This window comes from Syngnathoides biaculeatus, chromosome 14, assembly GCF_019802595.1.
Source record: "Syngnathoides biaculeatus isolate LvHL_M chromosome 14, ASM1980259v1, whole genome shotgun sequence".
NCBI classification, from domain to species: domain Eukaryota; kingdom Metazoa; phylum Chordata; class Actinopteri; order Syngnathiformes; family Syngnathidae; genus Syngnathoides; species Syngnathoides biaculeatus.
The window spans coordinates 10601090-10623581 of NC_084653.1; the positions used below are offsets into that span (position 1 = coordinate 10601090).

Consider the following 22492-nt stretch of genomic DNA (forward strand, 5'->3'; position numbering starts at 1 on the left):
TCCCAACATTTCACCAACACCACCAAATGCAACAAGTCGTTAAACTAAACGAGACACGTAAAATGTCGTTTCTGTTTACATTTAAATAGTAACTACAAACAAAGCCCTTGTGACCTTTTGTGAGAGTTCATCTTTTTGAAATAACCTTTCATGACTTTGTCAGGCTTGCGGTAACAGCTTTAGTCTATATATAAACTGTATCATATAATAGTAGAGTAGAATTCTAACCATATTAAGAAAGCCTAACTTTTACAGTCACTAATGTATATAAAATTGCTACTTATGCAGGGGGGAAATAGTATAACAGCAGGTGGAGTAGTTGTCCTATTCAACAGGATTTTTTAATTCTTATTATTACTTGAGTGTTTTTATGTCACACGTCCATAAATATGTTGGGATGAGTGAAAATGTAGAATAAATTGTCCTTATAGCTTTAGAGATGCCTTTAAATCTATCTATATATATGTAGGAAGATAATTTGGGAGCTGTTTTCTCCTATAGTTTTCTTATTTGGTGACTTAATATGGAGAAAGGAGCTTGACTAGTAGCAATGCAGTCGGATGAAATAGCTGCAATTTTCTACCAGCATTTTTTGATTCTTTACAAAACAATTTTGTTAAGGGATGTGACTTTGCTGTTGTTAAACATGAATTATTGCCAGTTTGGTGCCTATACTCTGAGATGGATTTCTGAATCATAACTGATGCTTTCACCAGTATGGTAGTGAAACTAACCTCTCTAGGTGTCAGCCTTGTATCAGCTCACAAGCTTAGACTGTAGGCACCTGTGGTGTTGTATCACAATAATACAAAATATATTAACGTTTGTGATCAAACATTAATTAAAAACCCATTAATTTGGTATATAATATATTAAATCTGAATAAATAAATCGCAGACAGTGTTATTTTACCTGGTACAAATACATAGTAATTAGTGAAATAAAAAAAAACACAACTGTACTGACATAAAAATACAGCCACATACCAACTTAAGTATTTTTAAAAAAAAAAAAAAAACCTTAAACTTCAGCTAATAATTGGCCTTATTGCATAAGCAAATATTCCTGCAAATTAGACATCCATCCATCCACCCATTCTCTGGGCCACTTATCCTCACAAGGGTCACAGGAGTGATGGAGCCTGAATTGGTTGCCAGCCAATCACGGCAAATTAGACATTTACCTAAAATGTATGTATTTTCATCCATGCTACAATAATGAGCTCTGCTAACTAAGAAAGACAAGTGCTTCTCAAACTACAAATATCTTTTTATTTATTTTTACATTTCTGATGGAGCAACTGACTTGCGTGTGCAAGAAAAAAAAAACATTCAACTTGCTGGATAAGACAGAACACAGTGACTGTGAAACTAAAACTCAAATATCAAGAATTTATCCATTATTTATATTAGTGCCTGGTGTGTTTTACTCATCTGAGCTATGCAGTTTGGACTTAATTTGGCCAAGCAAGAGCTGAGGCTGGTTTTGACCCGTTTCTCCCTCTGGCGTCGGTTACAGAACCACACCCGGACAACCTCCTTCTCCAGGTGGAGCCCTTTGGCTATCCGAGCTATTTCCTGGGAAGATGGTTTACTTTTTTCAATAAAGCTGTGCTCAAGAGCTTCCTTAGCTCCCAGGCTGCATTAGGGGAAAAAGCAGAGGATAAAGAATTAGTCAAAAGCTGCAGCCACGAGCAGATTCAAACAATTCCTACCTGATTGTTGTTCTCCTTTTCCTTTTCCGCTCATTTATTCCAATCTTATCACTGTTGAGAGCTGAAGGGGGATGTGAGAGGAAGCTGATCTACAGACTGAAAGGCGACTAAAGCAATGGGAGGAATTGGCGCCGGGCTCACCTCGAGCGAGCTCGGCTTCGTCCAACCACTTGGACAGGATGGCCTTCAGTTTGCAGGCGTTCTTGAAGCTCAGCTGCAGATTCTCAAAGCGGCAGATGGTGGTCTGGCTGAACTCTGACCCGTGCACGGCGGCGAGGGCCTCACCTACGTTGGTCTGAGTGTAGCCTAGTAGTGCACACAAACACACACACGCACAAAATATAATGATTAAACCAACTTTCAAATGTATTTGTGACTACATTTATGCAATTTTACACTGGTGGAGTCATTAATTCGCAAATTGTATGCAAGGGCTTTCCTGTTGTGTGGCCATACAGGCAAGTACATCTTGTATTCTTAAAGATTTTAATATTAATATGTCAGTTCCCTGTGTTCAGACCTTAGGAACAGCCTGTACTTAATACATCATATTGTACTGAACATAGTATTAATGGACCTTTCCGACTGGCGATCTTAAGCTCCGCGCCCTAGCTACAGTTGCCATGTCCCACAAGCTACACTGCTCACATCCAAAATGGCGACTGAACAGAACAGGTTTGAAGTCGATTCTCTATCACGTATTCCAGATAATGTTGCATTGTGTTTTTTGCCAAATGTGTCAGACTTGTCCAAAAGAGTTCTACAGAGAAGTGTCAACTATTTCATGCAAGGATATGTACACAGAATTAAGATTTTGGAAGGAGCAGGACACAATGTCAGAGTTACAGCGATTTGTTGGTGCTCGATGCAAAAAAGTTTGACGCCTCACAAACTTCATATTGAAATCAAACATGATAAAATAGTCGAATGGTACAGCACATGTAAAGCAGGGTGAGTACTTTTTACTTGGAAAGATCATGAGTAATACAGTGAAGAAAATATGTATTTGAACACCCTGCAATATGGCAAGTTCTCCCACTTAGAAATCATGGAGGGGTTTGAAATTTTTATTCGCTGGTGCATGTTCAGTGTGAGAGAGATGATCTAAGAAGAAAAATCCAGAAATCACAATGTATGATTTTTTTTAACGATTTATTTGTGTGATACAGTTGCAAATAAGTATTTGAACACCTGAGAAAACGTTAATGCTAATATTTGGTACAGTAGCCTTTGTTTGCAATTACAGAGGTCAAAAGTTTCCTGTAGTTGTTGACCAAGTTTGCACACACTGCAGGAGGGATTTTGGCCCACTCCTTCACACAGATCAGACAGGTTTCTGAACTGTCGCTGAGAAACACGGGGTTTTAGCTCCCGCCAAAGATTTTCTATTGGGTTTATATCTGGAGACTAGCTAGGCCATGCCAGAACCTTGATATGCTTCTTACGGAGCCACTCCTTGGTTTTCCTGGCTGTGTGATTCGGGTCATTGTCATGTTGAAAGACTCAGCCACGACCCATGGTCAATGCTCTGACTGAGGGAACGAGGTCGTTCCCCAAAATCTCACAATATATGGCCCCGGTCATCCTCTCCTTAATACAGTGCAGTCGTCCTTTCCCATATGTAGAAAAACACCCCCAAAGCAGTAGGGATGGTGTTCTTGGGATTGAACTCATCATTCGTCTTCCTCCAAACATGGTTAGTGCAATTATGATCAAAAAGTTCCATTTTGGTTTCATCCGACCACAAAACCTTCTTCCATGACTCCTCAGTATGATCCATATGGTCATTGGCAAACTTAAGACGGGCCTTGACATGTGCTGGTTTAAGCAGGGGAACTTCCCGTGCCATGCATGATTTCAAACCATGACGTCTTAGTGTATTACCAACAGTCACCCTGGAAACAGTGGTCCCAGCACTTTTCTGGTCGTTGACCAAGTCTTGTGGTGTAGTCCTGGGCTGATTCCTCACGTTTCGAAGGATCATTGAGACCCCATGAGGTGATATCTCGCATGGGGCTCCACTCCGATTGAGATTGTCCGTCATGTTTAGCTTCTTCCATTTTGTAATGATTGCTCCAACAGTGGACCTTTTTTCACCAAGCTGCTTGGCAATTTCTCCGTAGCCCATTCCAGCCATGTGGAGTTGTAGAATTTTGTCTCTGGTGTCTTTGGAAAGCCTCTTGGTCTTGGCCATGTTACAAGTTTGAGTTTTACTGATTGTATGGGGTGGGCAGGAGTCTTTATGCGGCCAACGACCACACGCAGGTGCATCTGATTCAGGATAATGCGTGAAGTGGCGGTGGACTTTCAAAGGCGGACTAACAGGTCTCTGAGGGTCAGAATTCTAGCTGATAGACAGGTGTTCAAATACTTATTTGCAGCTGTATCACACAAATAAATCGTTAAAATATCATACATTGTGAATTCTGGATTTTTCTGTTTAGATCATCTCTCCCACAGTGCACATGCACCTACAATGAAAATTTCAGACCCCTCCATGATTTCTAAGTGCGAGAACTTGCAACATAGGAGGGTGTTCAAATACATATTTTCTTTTCTGTATCCTTGTAGTCTTTATAAGTGAGTTAGGTTCGATTTTCTACAAGCGCATTTAAACAATTGTGATGAACTCAGTCAGTACTGTCGTCACCAGATGAAAATGTTTGACTTGGCTCGTAATCTAACCCAGTGCTCTGTCTTAAAATTCTGATGTGATACCAATAGGCAAATGGACATTTCTCTTCCATTGCGTATTTATGTATCACAAACACGATTCTTCGGCATAAAACATGACACACTTCATTCACCAGGTCAGTGATACACTAACAAAGTGAAAGTTGTTCTACTGCAATATATAAAGCACTGATAATAATTCCATCAAAGTCAGAGAAGATACTTCTCCCTCACTTACCTTGAAACATGCAGCCTTGTGTTTGGTGATATTGTTCACATTTAGTTGTATGTGCGATCTTTCGCAAACCTTAATCCATCGTAGACACTTCGTCAACTGTGTTTTAGGCTTTGGAAAATGAATCAACCATGGCCCTTGTAACCTAGCAGGGTATCTTTCATCAGAATTCCACATTCCCCAAGCACATCTGAGGATCATTTTCTTTGTAACATTAACTTTTCCAAGCGGACGCTACTGACAACCAGCATTGCTTGTGGTAGGGGCGCATCAAGCCAGGGGTTAAGACAATGCGGCTATCTGATTGGCTATCATTGTACAAGTGATTGGCAGGTCGGAAAGGTTCATTGGTCTCATACAGAAATTAATATATGGTGCCTTGATATTTTCTAATTTGTTGTTGGCTACTCAAATCAACAGTTTGTAAATCTTCATCAAAGGAGGACAAATCACACATCTTCAAGCAAGAATATGAACAACATAGAGTTTGATAAAAGATTTTAGGCTTATTGTGTGGTTTCTTGAAATATGAGTGACAACAAAACCCGATAAAATGCCATTTCTGTTTTTGCCATCCTCCCTCCCCCAAATAACCCAAACAGTTCAATTTAAATGTAGACATCTGTTGGGAAGAAAAATGTACATAAAGCAGGTTGCGAGGTCACTAGTATGCTGGTCACAAAAAAAAAAACAACGGTAATAAATCTACAGCTCAGCCATTATAATTTTAGTTACTAAATGGCTTCACCACAAGAGGGCGTGGGTTAGTAATGCTCTTCATCCCATCAGATCCTCACCAAGTTTGATCCTCCTTATCTTGAAGTCATTGGCAAACATCTCCAGCTCTTGAATCTGCGGGGAGTCCATAGCGGGTGTGTCCTCCAGCTCCCGGATGCTCTTTCTCTGGATGCTGACTTTCATCTCGCCCACAGAGGGGCCTCCGGGGGCCTCGTCAGTTATCAGGAGGGCCGAGGGCAGCGAAGAGAAACCGTGACTTAAGGCGCAGGAGCTGCTGCTCAGACCGGGGTCTGGAAACTTGTACAGGCATGGAGTCAGTGAACCTGGACAGAAAGGCAAAGCCGGGGAATTGGTATGAGTCAACAGGACTTTGAAAGACCAGGAGAGACACTGATGATGTTGTGGCACTGTTGCATGCACTTTCAATGGTTTCACAAATTGTGACCTGATAGTAGTGCTGCAGTGGTACATTCAGACTTTTTTTTTTTTTTTTACTTCTGCAGTTTTGCATATAGAGTTAATAAACAAGACTTTAAAACAACGTGGGTTTTTTTCTTCATTTGTTTAAAATCACATGACTTTGAATTACAGGCCTCTCGATTAATGCTAACATAATGGAAAATGCCATGGGCAAAGTAAAGCAAATCTATATATATCGTGAATTTCATACACAACGTAACTCAATGTGCCATACGTGATTGAAAGCATTTAAAAACAAGGGGGAAAACATCTTGGACACTTTTAAAACAAAGAGAGACAGAAAAAAAAGTACAATTAAAACAGCACGCAGCACAAGAAATATTTAAAACTGGAAATGATCTCGAAACATGGGAAAAAAAGAAGAGTTTTTAACAGGGACTCAAAAACATTCACAGATTAACAATTAGTACCAAGGCGGTAGTGTTATGATACATGAACACAAATGATGCACCAATACATACAATACAACATGCTCACAGGCATGTATATTTTTTATCCCCTGTGATTAATATTATTGCCGTACTGAAGAGATGGGCCTGTCTCCATTCAAAATATATCAATATGTCTGTGCTATACTGTCCCCAGGTGGCCATGGTGCATACACTAGATGGAATGCACCAAACTCATATCTCAAGGCACCCTTATGTTAAGAGGTGGATTAAGTCAGGTGAGTCGCCACCGAAGGCCCAGCTGCCAAATGCCCTCCACTGAGTTGACTAAGCCACATGATGTTTTTGACATTTTGAGAGTTGTGCCTTATTTCAACTGAGCGAAATAATGTTAAAGACTGGACTGCTGGCCTCTTCTGTTGGTGACGTTGTGTTGCCTCACATTTGAGGGCAATAATGCAATAACACACTCACTGGCCACAGGGGGTGCAATCCATGACAACCAATACATAAAACGAGTAGAAAAAAATCTAGAGATAATCATGGCCCTGGCAGGTAGATAAAGGGATTCAAACAACAGCAGCAGTGTGATGCAGTGTCAGACTTCAACTTGTTGTTTTCCACTTTGGCATAAGTTTCTTTTATTGTTCGCTTTCTGACAGACAATGGGACCTCAGCATTTTCACATTTCTTATATTTTGGTTATTGTTAAACTTTCAAAGGCACGGTGAAGCAACTGGTTAGAGCATCTGCCTCACAGTTCTGAGGACTGGGGTTCAAATCCCGGCCCCGCCTGTGTGGACTTTGCATGTTCTCCCCGTGCATGGGTGGGTTTTCTCTGGGCATCCCACATCCCAAAAACATGCATTAATTGGACACTCTAAATTGCTCCTAGGTGGGATTGTGAGTGCGACTGTTGTCTGTCTCTATGTGCCCTGCAATTGGTTGTCGATTAGTGCAGGGTGTACCCTGCCTCCACCCCAATGACATCTGGGATAGGCTCCAGCACTCCCATGACCCTTGTGAGGATAAGCGCCTCAGAAAATGGATGGATGGATGGATGGATGGATGGATGGATGGATGGATGGATGGAAAATTGCCCCTGTGTACCTCAATTAGTGGCAAGTATGTTTCAATATGCATTCATTTGAGCATCTATTCATTATTCCTGATACAAACCTAACTGATTAAACTGATACAACCTTTATTTGGAACAATTTGCCTGTTCAAAAATAAGTGACATTATCTTTCTATCATAGACGTCACTACATATTTTGACCATGAATTGGATCACTCTACAAAATTCACCCAATACAGAAGTACACAGAAGTACATCTCCGGCTTTAAGAGCTGGGCACCTTTTTTAAGGTAATCAATATTACCAGGCAACCGCACTGTTTGATCAATACTGCATCGGTGCTACATACCAGGTACTATCTATTAGACAGCATCCAGAAAGCCTTCTGGCTTTTTCTTTTTCAGTGATGTCCAACACTTCAAAATCAGGACCACTTGCTCCATCTTCTACAGTGGACATCATGCATGGCCAGAATGTTGAAATACACAAGTGTACTATTTGACAGGAAATACATGGATGCATGGGATGCAGTTGGCTCTTGAGAAACATGCATGATGTAATGATTTCGGTCAAGTTTGGTTGAATAATCGCTATTTCCTGTCTACTGCAGTCATTAGATATAACTTAACATTTAATCAAATGTTTTTGCTCCCATAATGTAGAATTTCATCATTTTAATTTCTTTTTCAATTTTCATTCATATTTGTACACAAACTATTATGTAAAAAAAACGTTTTTTCCCCACATTTTCACATCTATTTTATTTCCAGTGATTTGCAAACTAAAACTCACCTATTAGCTGTTTTGTCTTCGGGCCAAACAGCTGTTTAATGTAGTGTAACAGTATTGCTTCGGTGTCATATTAGTACCAGAGTAGCATGTTGAAGTGAAGCGAGGAGTTTCCTTTAGTCATAGTTCTTTCTCATTCACAAAATACTGACTTGGCATCATACTCCATTATTGGTAATTTTCACCTCAAGTTGGGGGAGACTATAACAGTATTCGGGTCCCAAGTGAATTGCAGGCTGTCCCAGCTGACTTTTGCACAAGAAGCCGGGGGCACTCTCTGGAGTGGTCCCCAGACAATTGCAGGGCACAAATAGAGAAACAACTATTAACACTCAGATTCACACCTATGGATCATTTAGTCTTCAGTTAACCTAAAATGAGTATTTTGGGAATGTAGAAAGAAGTAACCAAGGGGTGGGGGGAATCTGGGCATGGGGGGAGGACACATTAATATTAAAAGATAAATAAATACCCGGTAAGTACATTTAAAAAAAAAATAGAAACTAAATTAAATATTCCTAGAATCAAATTATGTTCCGACACTTAAATAATTCTTTAGCGCACACTGTTGCACATTGTTTATTTTTATTTCATTTTGTTTTATTTTATTACCACAACAACATCGTACTATAATGTTTTTAATGTCTGCCAACGGGAGCTTTTCATCTTACTCCGGACCCTACCCTCTCTTAGCGTAGCAGCTAAAGAGGGAAAAAAAATTACGAAAAAAAAAAGATCTGAGTTAATTTTTTTCTTCATTTCTCTCAAACTACTGCACATCCTCCGAAGTTTCTGAGCCCTGAAATGAAACGATCACTGCGTTCTCAGTATGTCCCCTTTTCTTTTTATCTTTATTTTATTTCTTTTTTTTAACTTTGCTTCCCACAATGCTGAGGGCAAAGCATTGCCAGACATATGGTTGTTAGTCAAGAAAGGGAATTTGGGCTCTTTTGATCATGCACACTGCCCTTACTTCAGTCTTTTTCCTCTTTTTTTTTGGGGGGGGGGGGGGGACTCTCTAGTGCCAGACACTCATTCCAATTACTGTGGCTATGATTAATTCCAAACCTTGTGTTCTTCACCACTGGAGAAAAGGTTAAACCGTTTTTTTTTTTTTTTGTTGTTGTTGTTGTTGTTGTTTTGTGTGGACAAAACTATCTTTGTGTGCGGCTAGTTGGCTATATCGCTTCCTTGCTAGTCAAGGTGAAGGTCAGCTAGCTAGCTAGCAACCCAGCTACCTCATTAACCTAATCTGAAAGTGAGAAAATATTTTGTTCTTTCAGGCTTAAAATATAGTTTTCCATATTGCAACACACACGAGTGAGCACACTAAATGCAATTTCCTCCAGATAACCCACAGAAGAACTTAGGTGTTTTTTTTCCCCATCATCTCCCAAAAGAGACAAGCTCTGAGCTTCTCCCCTTGAAGCTCGACACACCATCTCCAATTTTGGAAGGCTTTACAAGCGAGAAAAGTAGAGTGGACTTTGGACGATGTTGTTACTTGCCGGAAGACGTGAAAAAAGTAAGGTTTAAAATGTTTGCCAAGAACTGTTTCTGTGGGTGTAATCAATTGTTACATTTATGGAGTTGTTGTTTCCAACATACTGCTTTACACATCAACAGGTAAATATCATATATGGGATACAACACAGTGAAATGGTGTCCTCATAAACATGTAGCTTTGATGATTAATGTCACCCTATTATGTCTCAGTTGTATGGTGATCTTTTTGACCATTGAATTTGTTTAACTTTCCGGTCAATTTGTCACTTAAACTCAGATCCACTTAATGTGTTTCTTACCTCATGCTTCTTTTCAATAACTTCTCAGTTCTTCATTACTTCATCCATCACATTATTACTGTTAAAGTAGTGTGAATAAAATATGGGGAAAAAAACAGTCGAATTAATTTGTTCCTTGTTTGGGAGGCATTTGATCCTCATGATGGTGAATGATGTCATATATTTCTGTGCAGGACTTTGACACCACGTACATAACAATTCATTGGTCACTTGAGCGTCATCTTCGTTTGAGCTCTCCGGAGAATATTTCCCGGCCATCTCACCTATTTAACGAATCAGTGTTACTATTGCTTTGGAAAATGTTAATTGTACTTGACCTCCAGCTTCAGGTCATGTTCCATCTCCTCCACATCATTACATCATCTGACTTCAGTGCTCCAACATTTCTTCTCCTTCTTTCCCTTTTCTGAATATTAACAGTATGTCAGCAATATTGTTTGGTGAATTCCTGCACCCATTCGACATTACAATAGATAAGATCCAATTCAAAACCGGTGTCACAAATCCAAGCCTTATATAATATTATATATAAGCCTAAAAAAATGTTAATTTAAGAAAATGTTTATTATTGTGGCTATAGTATGCAGTGGTGTGGAACTTCACTGCTGCTTTATACTGGAAATCATTTGTAATATTGTTGAAGTGCTCACTATTGATGTTTTAAAGCTAAATGAGAGAATGTCAGAGAAATATTATATTTTTTGTTTGTAGTGTTATTTGCATTTAGCTAAATGCAGAATGTGACTCATAGTCGCCATCAACACCTACCTACAGCAGTCTGCAGGAAAGGAACTGGAAATAACACAATCGTTGGCAACAGTAGAAAGACAATCATTCCAAATGCACAATGTTTCTTCAGGTCTCTGAACACGCAGAAAAGGATTTGTTGGTTATGGTTAAAATTTTAACCCTAGCATATTAGACATTGCAACAGAGAACAATTCAATGGCTGTTCTACTTTTTGTAGGGTTAGGGTTTGTTAGGGTTAATATAGCTCATAAAAAAGGGTCAAACATCCACACCAAGCAAGTTATTCAGCTTTGAAATGAATGTAAACATTTAACCCTCAGGGCTTGTTAGATTTTCTCGCCCTTTTAATATGCCCACTGACATTTTTGACCACATACATACAGTCATTAATTTGAAAAAATAATTGTCTTCTTTAAAAAAAAAAGCATATTATTTTTTGTCCAACAAAATATTACTGCATTTTTATCTTTTCACCGTTCAAACTCTAGTTTGTTGGCATAGCACGAATTATAAAATTACCTTAAATATGACGTTTTTATGTATTCTTAGTTCCACAAATGTTTCTTATACTGTACTGCTAAAAGTAGTATAGTGGTATATTTAGCAGGTAGATTTACCTTGGTCAGCAGGCTTATTAAAATTTAAATTGTGTCCCTCATTTGCTCCACTGGAGTGCAGTAAGCCATTAAAAGTCTCTTTGGTAAACAAAATGATCGCCTGTCGCCCAAATTTGAAATGATATAATTTGGTCAAAACATTAAAGTGCAGAATAAATCCCATTTTACTGTAATCGTATCTAATCAAATCCAGTACATAACAAATAAACATACTTGTAATGAATTTCGAGTGGATAGCCAGAAGATAGAATTTGATGTAAAACAGGAAGAGATGAAGTTGTAAATTACAAAATCATAGAAAAATCCCCACCCTTGGGAAGTTTCATACCCTTCGCAAGGGGCAAGCATATAGCCCCCACTAAGTTAATTTGAAAACCAACAACTGCACTGCTCGATGTAGATAAAGTAATGAAACGGCGTCATGGTTACCTTGCAGCGGGTTTGCAGCGCTCACCATGTTAGGTGGGGGGACCCCACATGTTTGCAGGATACAAGTCTGAGAAATACTTGCAGAGAGCATCTCCTGAGCTGTCGTGAAGAAAGAAAAAAAAAAACATAGAGGTACCTTTAGTCACACACAAGGCAATCATAATTGCTCAAAAAATAGGTTTTAATGTTATGTATTTTAATATTATACTATTATATCCATCAGTCTTCTTGACCGCATATCCTCACAAGGGTCGCAGGGCGTGCTGGAGCCAATCCCAGCTGTCAACGGGCAGGATGCAGGAGGCAGGCACCCTGAACTGGTTGCCAGCCAATCGCAGGGCACATGGAGACAGACAACAGTCGCACTCACAATCACACCAGGGGGCAATTTAGGGTGTTCTATTAATGTTGCATGTTTGTGTGATGTGGGAGAAACTGGAGTGCCCGGAGAAAACCCACGCAGACACAGGGAGAACATGCAAACTCCACACAGGGAGGGGTGGAATTAAACCCTAGGTCCTCAGAACTGTGAGGCCAATGCTTTCCAGCTGTGCCACTGTGCCGACTGCAAATAACACCTTATATCTATATAACTAATGAGCAATATACTTTTATATATTTATATTCATTTCTAGGTTTAGAGATGAAATATTCTGAGTGGATATGTGGAGGTCTTAAAATCAACTACAATTGCATTAAATTTCCTTTTCAACACAAACATATAAATGCTTTTTTTTTGTATAAGTCTGCACGCACAAGCATGCCAGTCATTCATGAATGTCACAATGCTGTGTTACTGTTGCGAGAGATTTTCAAGAAAATGAGCTCCTCTAGCAAAGTTACACATTACTCTCACCCAACATTCCAAAAACATGATCCAAAATTCTCTTTGCCAGATTGTTCTCATTTAAACCTCAGTTTTAATTGATGAGTGACCATACTGCCAACCTACCTGCCATAATGCCATAGGTGGCTTGCTGGTTGCTGTAGTGACACGGGGTGACTGGGTAATGGAGGCTGGGGGGGCTGTTGCCCAGAGCGTTTCCCAGGGAGGTTGTGGATAGTTGCATTTGGGAACGCTTGGGGGGCTGAGCCAGGGACAGCCCGGATGGCACTGAGGGAATAAAACAAATCATATAGGTTAGGGTCTTTCTTTCATGCATGACATTTGCTCTCTAATTATATATTTTTTCATTCATTTACAGAAGTGGTTCTTAAAAATCTTCAAAAAAAAAAAAAAAAAAAAACAGTGTTAAACACCGCAGAGAATTAGGTCTAGGTATTCATCAAACGTGAGATCGTCTTATTCCTACAAATGAAAAATTGGTATAATTTTAAGCAACTGCAACATTATTCACAATTTGCAAATCACTTCAGTTTAATTGTACTGTAAGCAAATTACACGTAGATACGACGTTTAAAGCTAACAATTACTGGTATTAAAGATACACGTTATGCAACTTCATGATTTACACAGCAGTGGCATCAATATCATCTCGAAACCATTGACTGTTTTTGTGTAAAAAGCACAGTACATTGCCCATCTTCCAATAAATCAAAACCATGGTAAACACATCTTTTTTTTTTAAATCAGATGATCAGTAGTTTTTAGCAGAACTTGAGGTCAACATTTGTATTTGTCTTTCAAAAGACTTAGAGCAACAGTAGTTATACTTGCTTTTGTGTGAAGGGATGTGCATTTTTAGTTGTACATCCATCCATCCATCCATTTTCTTTGCCGCTTATCCTCATGAGGGTTGCGGGGAGTCCTGGAGCCTATCCCAGCTGTCAACGGGCAGAAGGCGGGGTACACCCTGAACTGGTTGCCAGCCAATCGCAGGGAACATCGAGACAAACAACAGTTGCACTTACAATCACACCTACAGCAATTTAGAGTGTCCAATTAATGTTACATGTTTTTGGGATGTGGGAGGAAACCGGAGTGCCCGGAGAAAACCCATGCAGGCACTGGGACAACATGCAAACTCAAGGGTGGGATTGCGGTCAGGGGTTGGCAGTGGTGGTATGGTGTTGAACTCCGGTCTTCAGAACTGTAAGGCCAACACTCTCCAGTTGCTCCACCGTGCCCCCTCTACTTGTACATATTAGGATTTAAAGGAGACCGCATGGTATGTCTTTCCTGGCAATAGTGTGATGATAAAGAAATGTGTCTGTGTATGTCCACTTTTATTTTACCAAACTGCCTATGCGCAATAAATACTGATGCACAACCAAAGTCATTTTTGGGAAACAGTAGTAGTTGAATATCTGCTTGCCTCAAACACGTGAATGATTTGTTAACGTCTCAAACACACAAAAAAAAGAATCCAAATATATTATAATACAGAGTGAAGGTGTAAAACTACATTGAGCAGGATATGCATACCTTTACACTTTCAAACTGCCCGGACATTCGTTCTTTATGAATGTTGTACCCACAAGTAAAAATATGCACGTGCTGCGGCACTGATGAATTCGTACAATACAGCAAATAATACCTCATCAGAAAAGCTCTTTTTTTCCAAACACCCACTCTCCTCTGGAGGATACGTGGAAATATCAAGAGAATGCTGCAATTACCAAATACTTTAATATAAACAAAATTACTTCATTTGTTCTATATCGATTAGCATGAAGGAAAAGACCTGAAAAACTGTTGTCCACAATGCCTGGAAAAAATAAAATTGCAATCCATTGAGATGACTGAACTGAACAACCTTGATTGGAAGCATTTTGCAACATTACTGTAATTCCTGCCTTTGTGTCGGAGGACGACGCAACTTTCTTGGAAGGAATGCGTCTGTCATGGCAGTGCGTGCTGCATAAGCTGTGACATTATGAACGCAAGCAAACCCACACAGAAACAAATGACATAAAGGCAATCCGCCTTTCCTCTTGACAGTCAAATGAGATATGGTGTAAGAAATGCATTAGTACATTCTTTAATACAAGGACATGAATCGTTTGCAGTGGTATTCAACTGTACTGCAGTGTACACAGAGATTCACCATAAGCCATCATGTCATCATGAGTTTTAACTTGGTTGATTTTAACCATCATTTTAAAGCACTTTCAGTTGCTTTTTTTTTTTTTAAATCAAGTTTGCTTGATTGATAGAGACGGTGGAATAGTGAAATTGAGAATGCCAGAAGCCGGAGTGGAACTCCCAGTCAAAGATCTTGTGAGGCAGATGTGCCAACTGAAATTATCCACACTGGTATTGACATTGGCATTGGTAAATATTGCCCAAAAGAATCGAGCAAGTGTTCCGGACCGGTAGACCCGCTTACCTGCAGAGACCATGCTGTGGCCGTGGGAGGTGCTTGGCAGGCAGTCACTGGCAGAGCTGTGGTGCATGAAAATTGGCAGAGGGGAGTCTCCTGCCAGGGGCGTGAAGGAGTCAACACCGAATGCCTGAGACGCCATTTGGCCTCCTTGCGGAGTCTGATGTGGTCCACTTTATCTGAAATCGTAACTTCCCCGTCCGTCAAGTTTCATCATCCCCTTTTACTAATTCTCATCCTTTCCTATTATCTCATTTTCAGCGTCTCTGGCTGTTCTCCACATACAGCACGTTCTTGCTATTTTCACCCTCAATTTTTGAGGGTTCATCAAATCTGATGTGGATGACTTTTATCGCCCCAAAAACAAAGAGGAAGATTTACATTCAAGAGAGTTTCAGATTAATTTTCTGAAACACCTCAAGCACCCAGCTCCCTTTCCTCAGTCCTTACCAACAGGTAGGTCAGCGTCTGTCACCCCCTGGAGACTTTGCATCCGCCTGCAGGTATTTATACCCCCTCCTGACCTGCAGCTTCTCCTCACTCCACCCTTTCACATCAATCTCCAGCTACCAATCCCATGCCACTGGTGTTATTGTGTTTTTCCGTACCTGCCTTCCTGTTATCCAGTCTCCAAATCCAGGATTAAGGTACAGAGCGGTGGAGAAACACGATCTCGCCGGACCCTCGCCCCCTCCCCGACGTTGGGCCCCCTCCGTCTGATTAGAGGGTTCGGCTGCAATGGCGGAGTACAGGGAATAGGAGTTCACAATAACACATGCTTGATTTGATTTGAATGTGATGAATGAGGTGAGAAAATATGGCACCAAATTAATTAAACCCTGATGATTTGTCCTTATTCAGCACCTTAATCAATGCCTTCAACACCTTAAAACGCTCACATATTTTTTTATAATGATGACTGTTATAATATTTGGGGGAAATCAATAGTTTTTGCCCAAAAAGCAATAAAATAAAATGAGAATTGAGACAACTATGGGTGATTTAAAAAATTTGGGGAATAGTATTTTTTTATAACTATTGAAAAAGGGAATATAGGATATTTAATTGTAAAGATTGATAATTGTACCATAAACTCACTACTAGTTTAAAAATATTTACAAATGAGACAATTAATGATACACAAAGCCCATAAAGTTGGAATAATTTTATCACACAAGTTGCAATCCTCTGTTTATTCCTATGTGAATGTATCACTAATCACCTTTCAAAGTGTTTTGTTAAAGTATTTTAAAAGTGTCATAGTTTGTTGTACTCTATATTATGGTATCTTTGTTCATCTTTCTCTGCCAGAAACGCATAGTGACAGCCGGCGAGCAATATGATTTTTTTTTCCACTATTGTCAATTAATCTGTGTTATCCATCTATCGATCATCCAAGCCGTTTATCCTCACAAGGGTCATAGGCGAGCCGGAGCCTAACCGAGCTAGCTTCAGGAGAACGGCGGACTACACCCTGAACTGGTCGCCAGTCAGGGCAGATAACACCATTACCGAGCGGAAATCGATCCCACGCTGCCCGCACCAAAGTCAGCCGTATGTACCTCTGCACTCGGTCTAATCACTTTTTGTGAAAAATGTTTTGTTTGTGCCATGAGATTTGTAAAATCTGCACAGTAAATGTCTCGGCTCAATAAATTTTGGGACAGACTAATACCATGAACAGTTAACGAACCTGAAAATTGCATACTGGTCAAGTATTTAGAATTATCGGCACCCATAAATATACATCAGCTCTAGATCAAATAAAGATTTCTCCCACTGTATGGTTATGGTACTGTATGGTTAATTACTTTTTCCTTTTGTGGTTTGGGACAGAGATACGAAGACATTGTTATCGAAAGATTATTGGGGATGCCTCAATCCGCCTCTGTTTCCAGAGGGCTTCTTCAGTTTAACACATTGTAGATGGCTTCTTTTACACCTTTTGGAAAACAGTCGTCCTCCATAAGTAGAATTTGGACATTGTTGTCCTTGAAGGAACGTCTCCTCTTTTTAAATGCAAATGAACCGCTGAATCTGAACCCGAAGAAACATCCATTCGATTCTGCGCCATGTGTCTGTGCACCACCTGCTTAGTCTGCAAAGTAGACGTTATTGCACTCCTGACTATGCAGCAACATCTGATTTTCTTTCTCAGGATTTTGTCCTTGGGGTGATCCATCTTTTGTCTGAGGCTGTTGGTGGACTTGAAATGCACTGAGATGATATCTTTGGAGAAATTCCTTGTGAGATTATTTGAGCAACCAGCCATACTGTGTAGGGCTCCATGACATTTCGCTTCCTGTTTCTGTCTTCAGACTTGGGTGTAGTGGCTTTTTTTTCTCTTGGCAAATTTGATAAAGGCTCACTTTGTATACCAACAGTTAGTAAGAGTCTTCAGGATGTAAGTTTGCACCTTCTGTCCTCCATTATCAGTGGTGTGGATTTTCTCTATTGTGTCCTCGAAGCTTCTGATAACTGCTTGCTTGTGTTCTAGTGGGTGATGGGAGTCAAGAGAAGGTGCTGGTCTGTGTGGGCAGGTTTTTGGTGGACCTCAAGATTGAGGTTTCAAGCCTTCCCTGCCCACACCTCACAGTCCAAAAAGGGTCCACTCCACAAAGCCATTCAGTCGATATCCACTCACTGGATGATGTTCATCCTCTGCCTAAACAAGCAAAAAGCCTCTGTGGTGCCGGGGCTGCCCTCCCCCCACAACTACGTCTGATGTTTTGACACGAGATGGATGAGAAAATATTGCCATTTTGTGCCTGTTTGGAATTCCCCACTTCTGCTTTCTCGCCATATATTGGCCTGACAAGATCATGCAATCAACACACAACACGCAAGTGAACATGACATCAAGCTCTGTCTTATCACGCAAACATCTTTGTGAGAGACAAGAGCCGAATGGAGCACTGGATTATGGATCCCTGCTGAGGGAAAAATTGACACAGTGATGATCTAGAGAGAGCCAAAGATAAAATGATAACTAATCAGACAAATATTGATTCAGTTAAACTTGACTGAAAGTGGCCACAGTGTGAAAATTGCTACATACATAGAATACTTACAGTACTTACACACAACCATTAATTTTCTATTTCGCTTATCCTACCTCACATCGTGGATGAGGTGGAAACTGATGAGAATGATGTGACAATGTTAATCTTACTGAGACAGTTGTGACTTCTTCACATGTGCCTCCATGTCTGGATTAAACTTCCCCCAGGAGGCAAAGGAACAAACTTGCATGAAACTACAGCACATAGTGCATTGAACTGAGTCAGAAAATGTCGCAAAATAAGTTTAATTCTTCACATTCAATTTAATCATGTCATTAGTGTATGTTTTTATAAAGGTACAATACGATGGCGTGCTTTATTCTTTTTTCAAAAACAAAGTTTTTGTGGAGGTTCCATCTGATTAATGACAGTTCCATTCATTTCTATGGGGAAAGATGATTTGAGATCAGAATATTTTTAGTTACAATGGTGGTCGGGGAACAAGTTAAACCGCTACGTCAATGTTACATTTCCATTATTTCCTATGGAAATATGAAATTGACCTGCCTCCCTGAACTGAGGTCGGAGGCAGGTCAATTTCACACATTCACTGTTCAATTGTGTTTAAAAGTGAAAGTATGGTCATAACATTTAATGGCTAAAAGCCTTTCAAAAGCGTTAACCTTTTAATGGTACACTGGCTTGTAATAAGGAGAATGTGACTGCGTCATTGCCATAGCGACTCTGGCTCACCTACATGAATGGTCTTTAGTCGTGATGCCCCTGAATGAAGATTTCGCTCGTTGCGTTAACACTAGTATCTGTTTCAACCTTCACAGCTTCAATGTGCTAATGCACTTTGTTTACTACAGTAATGTGCTAATGCACTTTGTTTAGTACAGTAATTGTTGAGTTTGTTAACAACTATCAATAATCTACCACCTGTCTTGCACTCTCTGAACTCCTTTGATTTTGCTCACTGTGCACAATGTCCAGTGTTGTAAAAAATGATGACCAGACATGACGCTATGGCGTCAACATGCTTTATCGCTGTGGCAGGACCCGGCGAGTGACAAAATGAGATTCGACCACACATGCTGCATTGCATTTCAATCCTTGTAAAAGCACCTCTTATTGGCAGCAAGGTGGCCATTATCCCCGAAGAGCTTAATTAGCTGCGGCAACAGAGGAAAAGTGAATCACTGATAATGCACACTCCCTCGGTGCCGCGTCCTTGGGATCTGCCTCCAGCTGCAGAGCACATCGCTCTGCAGAAGGTCTGAAGTCACGGCTGCACTGGGAAACGCAGCCATTTAAAACTCCCAACTGAAAAGAAGGCTGAAGCGTGCTGCACTCTGAGCTCTTCTTGTTCTTCTTGTCACTAAGTTGGTGCAACACTGGCACACTTTGGAACCAACACTAAAGTAGTGGTTCATTATATAAAATAGGTCACTTAGTCTGCTGTCCAAAGCAGCGATTTTTATTTTTATTTTCTTTTTTTTGCATACATTTCATGGCTGGCTTGAAAAAGAATGACCTCTTGGAAAACTAGGAAAACCAATATACATTTCTAATATCCACCCACCCATTTTCTTAGCCACTTATCCTCACGAGGGTCGCGGGGAGTGCTGGAGCCTATCCCAGCTGTCAACGGGCAGGAGGTGGGGTACACCCTGAACTAGTTGCCAGCCAATCGCAGCATTTCTAATATGATTTTTAGTAACAATTGGTAAAAAGAGGAACATTACAACGATGGGGGCATGGGGGGTCACGATAACCTTGTGTTTAGCACAATTTTAAAGTTCTGAGCTTCAGGGTTTGAATCTCAGCTGTGACATTCTGCGTGGACTAAGAATGTTCTGATGTGGGATTTCTCCTGCTTCTCTGGCTTCCTTCCACATCCCCAAAACACGCATGTTAATTAAGTGAATTGAAGACTCTAAATCAGGGACAGGCAACTGGCAGCCTGCCTATTACATAACTGTGTACTCATCGAGTCGAGTATAGGGTGGTATTTACCTGATTAAAGGGGGATGGAACAAATTACGGACATTTCCTTTCATTTCAATTGGGAGAGACGACTTGAGATGCAAATGTTCTGAGTTAGGAACACGATCATGGAAGGCATAAAACTTGTAACCACTCTGCTCATTTTCTCTAGATAGCTTGCTGACATACAGTATAACTTACTTCCTCACTATGTCTCAGTTGACCTCGTGCAGATTTGAAAAGCAATTTTTTTTTTATCCAGCACATTTCATACAAAAGGTAACTCAATGTGCAGAAAAAACAGCTTATAAACACTTATACAGATAGGGAAAAAAAACTTGATTTTTTTTTTATCTGGATTTGAAAACACTCACTTTGGGATGATATCACTTCTTTTGGCAACTTCTTTTATTTTTGTGCAACATAATAGCTAAATGCTGCTTCACCATGTTTGCTTTGGACTGTGTGTTCCACTCTTTGGCCTGACTCTCTAAATTTCAGAACCCTACTGGGTTTACATGCCATTAGCATTCCATTCATGTATTCAGGGCCTAAAACAATGAGTGATTTATAGACCAGTAGCAGAACTTTAAATCTTATTCCAAAGCTGACTGGGAGGCAGTATGGGGACTTTTTTAATTTGAATCATATGCTCTGAACTTTTTATTATGGTCTGAACCTGAGCTGCAGCATTCTGAATGAGCCCCAGGGGTTTAATGCTCTTTTTGGGGAGTCCAGTCAGAAGACCTATACAAGGCGTAATGGTATGGTGCACTGGTAATAGTCAAGTCTACTTGAGATAAAAGCATGCAGGAGCTTCTCCTGGTCTGCTTGACACATGCAAGCCTTCACTCTGAATATGTGCTTCAGATGGTAGAAGGCAGTACTGCACTACAGCACTATTGTGCATTACTTTATTTTTAAGAGTTTAAAAGATATTTAAGAGTATAAAAAGTGTTTATAAGTGCTTGGTAGAGGGGAGGATGGGGAGAATTCATAAGATTCTGGGGAGATTCATAGGGATATAATTTTTAAAAAATTGGTGGCTACTTCACAGATTTCACATCGGTGTGGGCCCTGACCTCGGCAATAAACCAGAACTACTTGATATGATCAGAATAATGCAATATAAAAAATGAATCTTTTTTCATGTAAATAAAATATGCTAATCGACTTAATTGCTGGATATTGAGTGACTTGTTGTGGTGCAATCTGGCAGCTGGTGGAAAGCAGCTGACGGGCTTGCAAGGCATACAAAGGTCCGCATCTCTGGAGGCTTACTCGATGTCTCCATTTGCATGACATCACAGCAGGTCGGATAGAAAACTAACTGGCATTCATTGTGCGGCAATCTGCACTTGTTTATGGGCCAGGTTTATCCCAAGCGAGCCAATTATCTCAGAGTGAGCGGAAGGGAAAGTTGCCATTGTGTCCGTATGGTGTCCGACTTGCGCTGAGCGCGGCGCGCTTTCGCCAAAACAGTAGGCCTCATCAGGAAGGACAAAGGTTAAGCTGAGGAGCACGGCCGGCCATGTGCTCTCTGTTGTGTCTGTATTTGTGCTGATCCTCGGCTCTGCTTCACTATTGTTGATGAAGGTAGGCAGCAGGTGAAAAATAACTTGTGGGTGGTGTGCATGATTCAACTTGCTTGAGCACACTCTGCTAATTTGGGCCTTTGGACAGTTTCTCCGTGGGCTAAAACAAATGTTGACTTGAATTGTGCTTCATCGTTTTTGTTATTGAGGCCCAAAATGACAAGGCTGATCATTTTTAAGCGCAAAAGTCATTCCAGCATATGATATTTGTTCGTGTACGGCCCCCAAACAAAATGCAGTGATACCTTTCCTGGTGTAAAAAGGTTGAGATAGATAGATAGATAGATAGATAGATAGATAGATAGATAGATAGATAGATAGATAGATAGATAGATAGATAGATAGATAGATAGATAGATAGATATAGATAGATAGATAGATAGATAGATAGATAGATAGATAGATAGATAGATAGATAGATAGATAGATAGATAGATAGATAGATAGATAGATAGATAGATAGACCCCTATGGCCCTTCCCAAAGGAGGTGAGTCCATGGGAAGAGAAACCCATGTTATCCTTTCGGGCTGTGCTCGGCTGAGCCCCATGGGTGAATAACAATAACAAAAAATCGTATGGATAATCTACTGATTGCGATGGCGATCAGGCTAGAGTGTGATAGTCTACCTTCTTCTCAAACTCAGGTGGTATCGTCTCCAGCTGTCCACGATCCTGAACAGGTTCCATATAAAAATAATTTTGATATTATATTTAAATTGGGGCGCTGTCATGTATGCCATTCTACTTAATGGGGATAACTGATCTTGTCTTGTATTTTATATGGTGTGCAGACATGTGTTGATTTCTCAAGAGGCACTACCAGAGGTTTTCAGGTAAAAAGATAGATGGATCAAGCTACAACTCGAAACTTAAAAATTGCTTGTTAACAAAGTGCTTAATGCACCCCGCTCCTTTCCATTGAAG

The 22492-nt window shown here is 40.2% G+C and overlaps 1 protein-coding gene across 1 annotated transcript; it reads right to left on the reverse strand.

The window, feature by feature from the left end:
- Nucleotides 1–1403: 1403 nt before the first annotated feature.
- pou1f1 (POU class 1 homeobox 1) lies at nucleotides 1404–15123 on the reverse strand. Its single transcript, XM_061841761.1, has 7 exons — nucleotides 14988–15123; nucleotides 12650–12811; nucleotides 11698–11796; nucleotides 5420–5683; nucleotides 1856–2020; nucleotides 1715–1775; nucleotides 1404–1638 (listed from the first exon to the last, which is right to left on the reverse strand). Exons 1-7 carry the CDS (start codon nucleotides 15121–15123, stop codon nucleotides 1404–1406), a joined length of 1122 nt encoding a protein of 373 aa, XP_061697745.1.
- Nucleotides 15124–22492: the final 7369 nt, after the last annotated feature.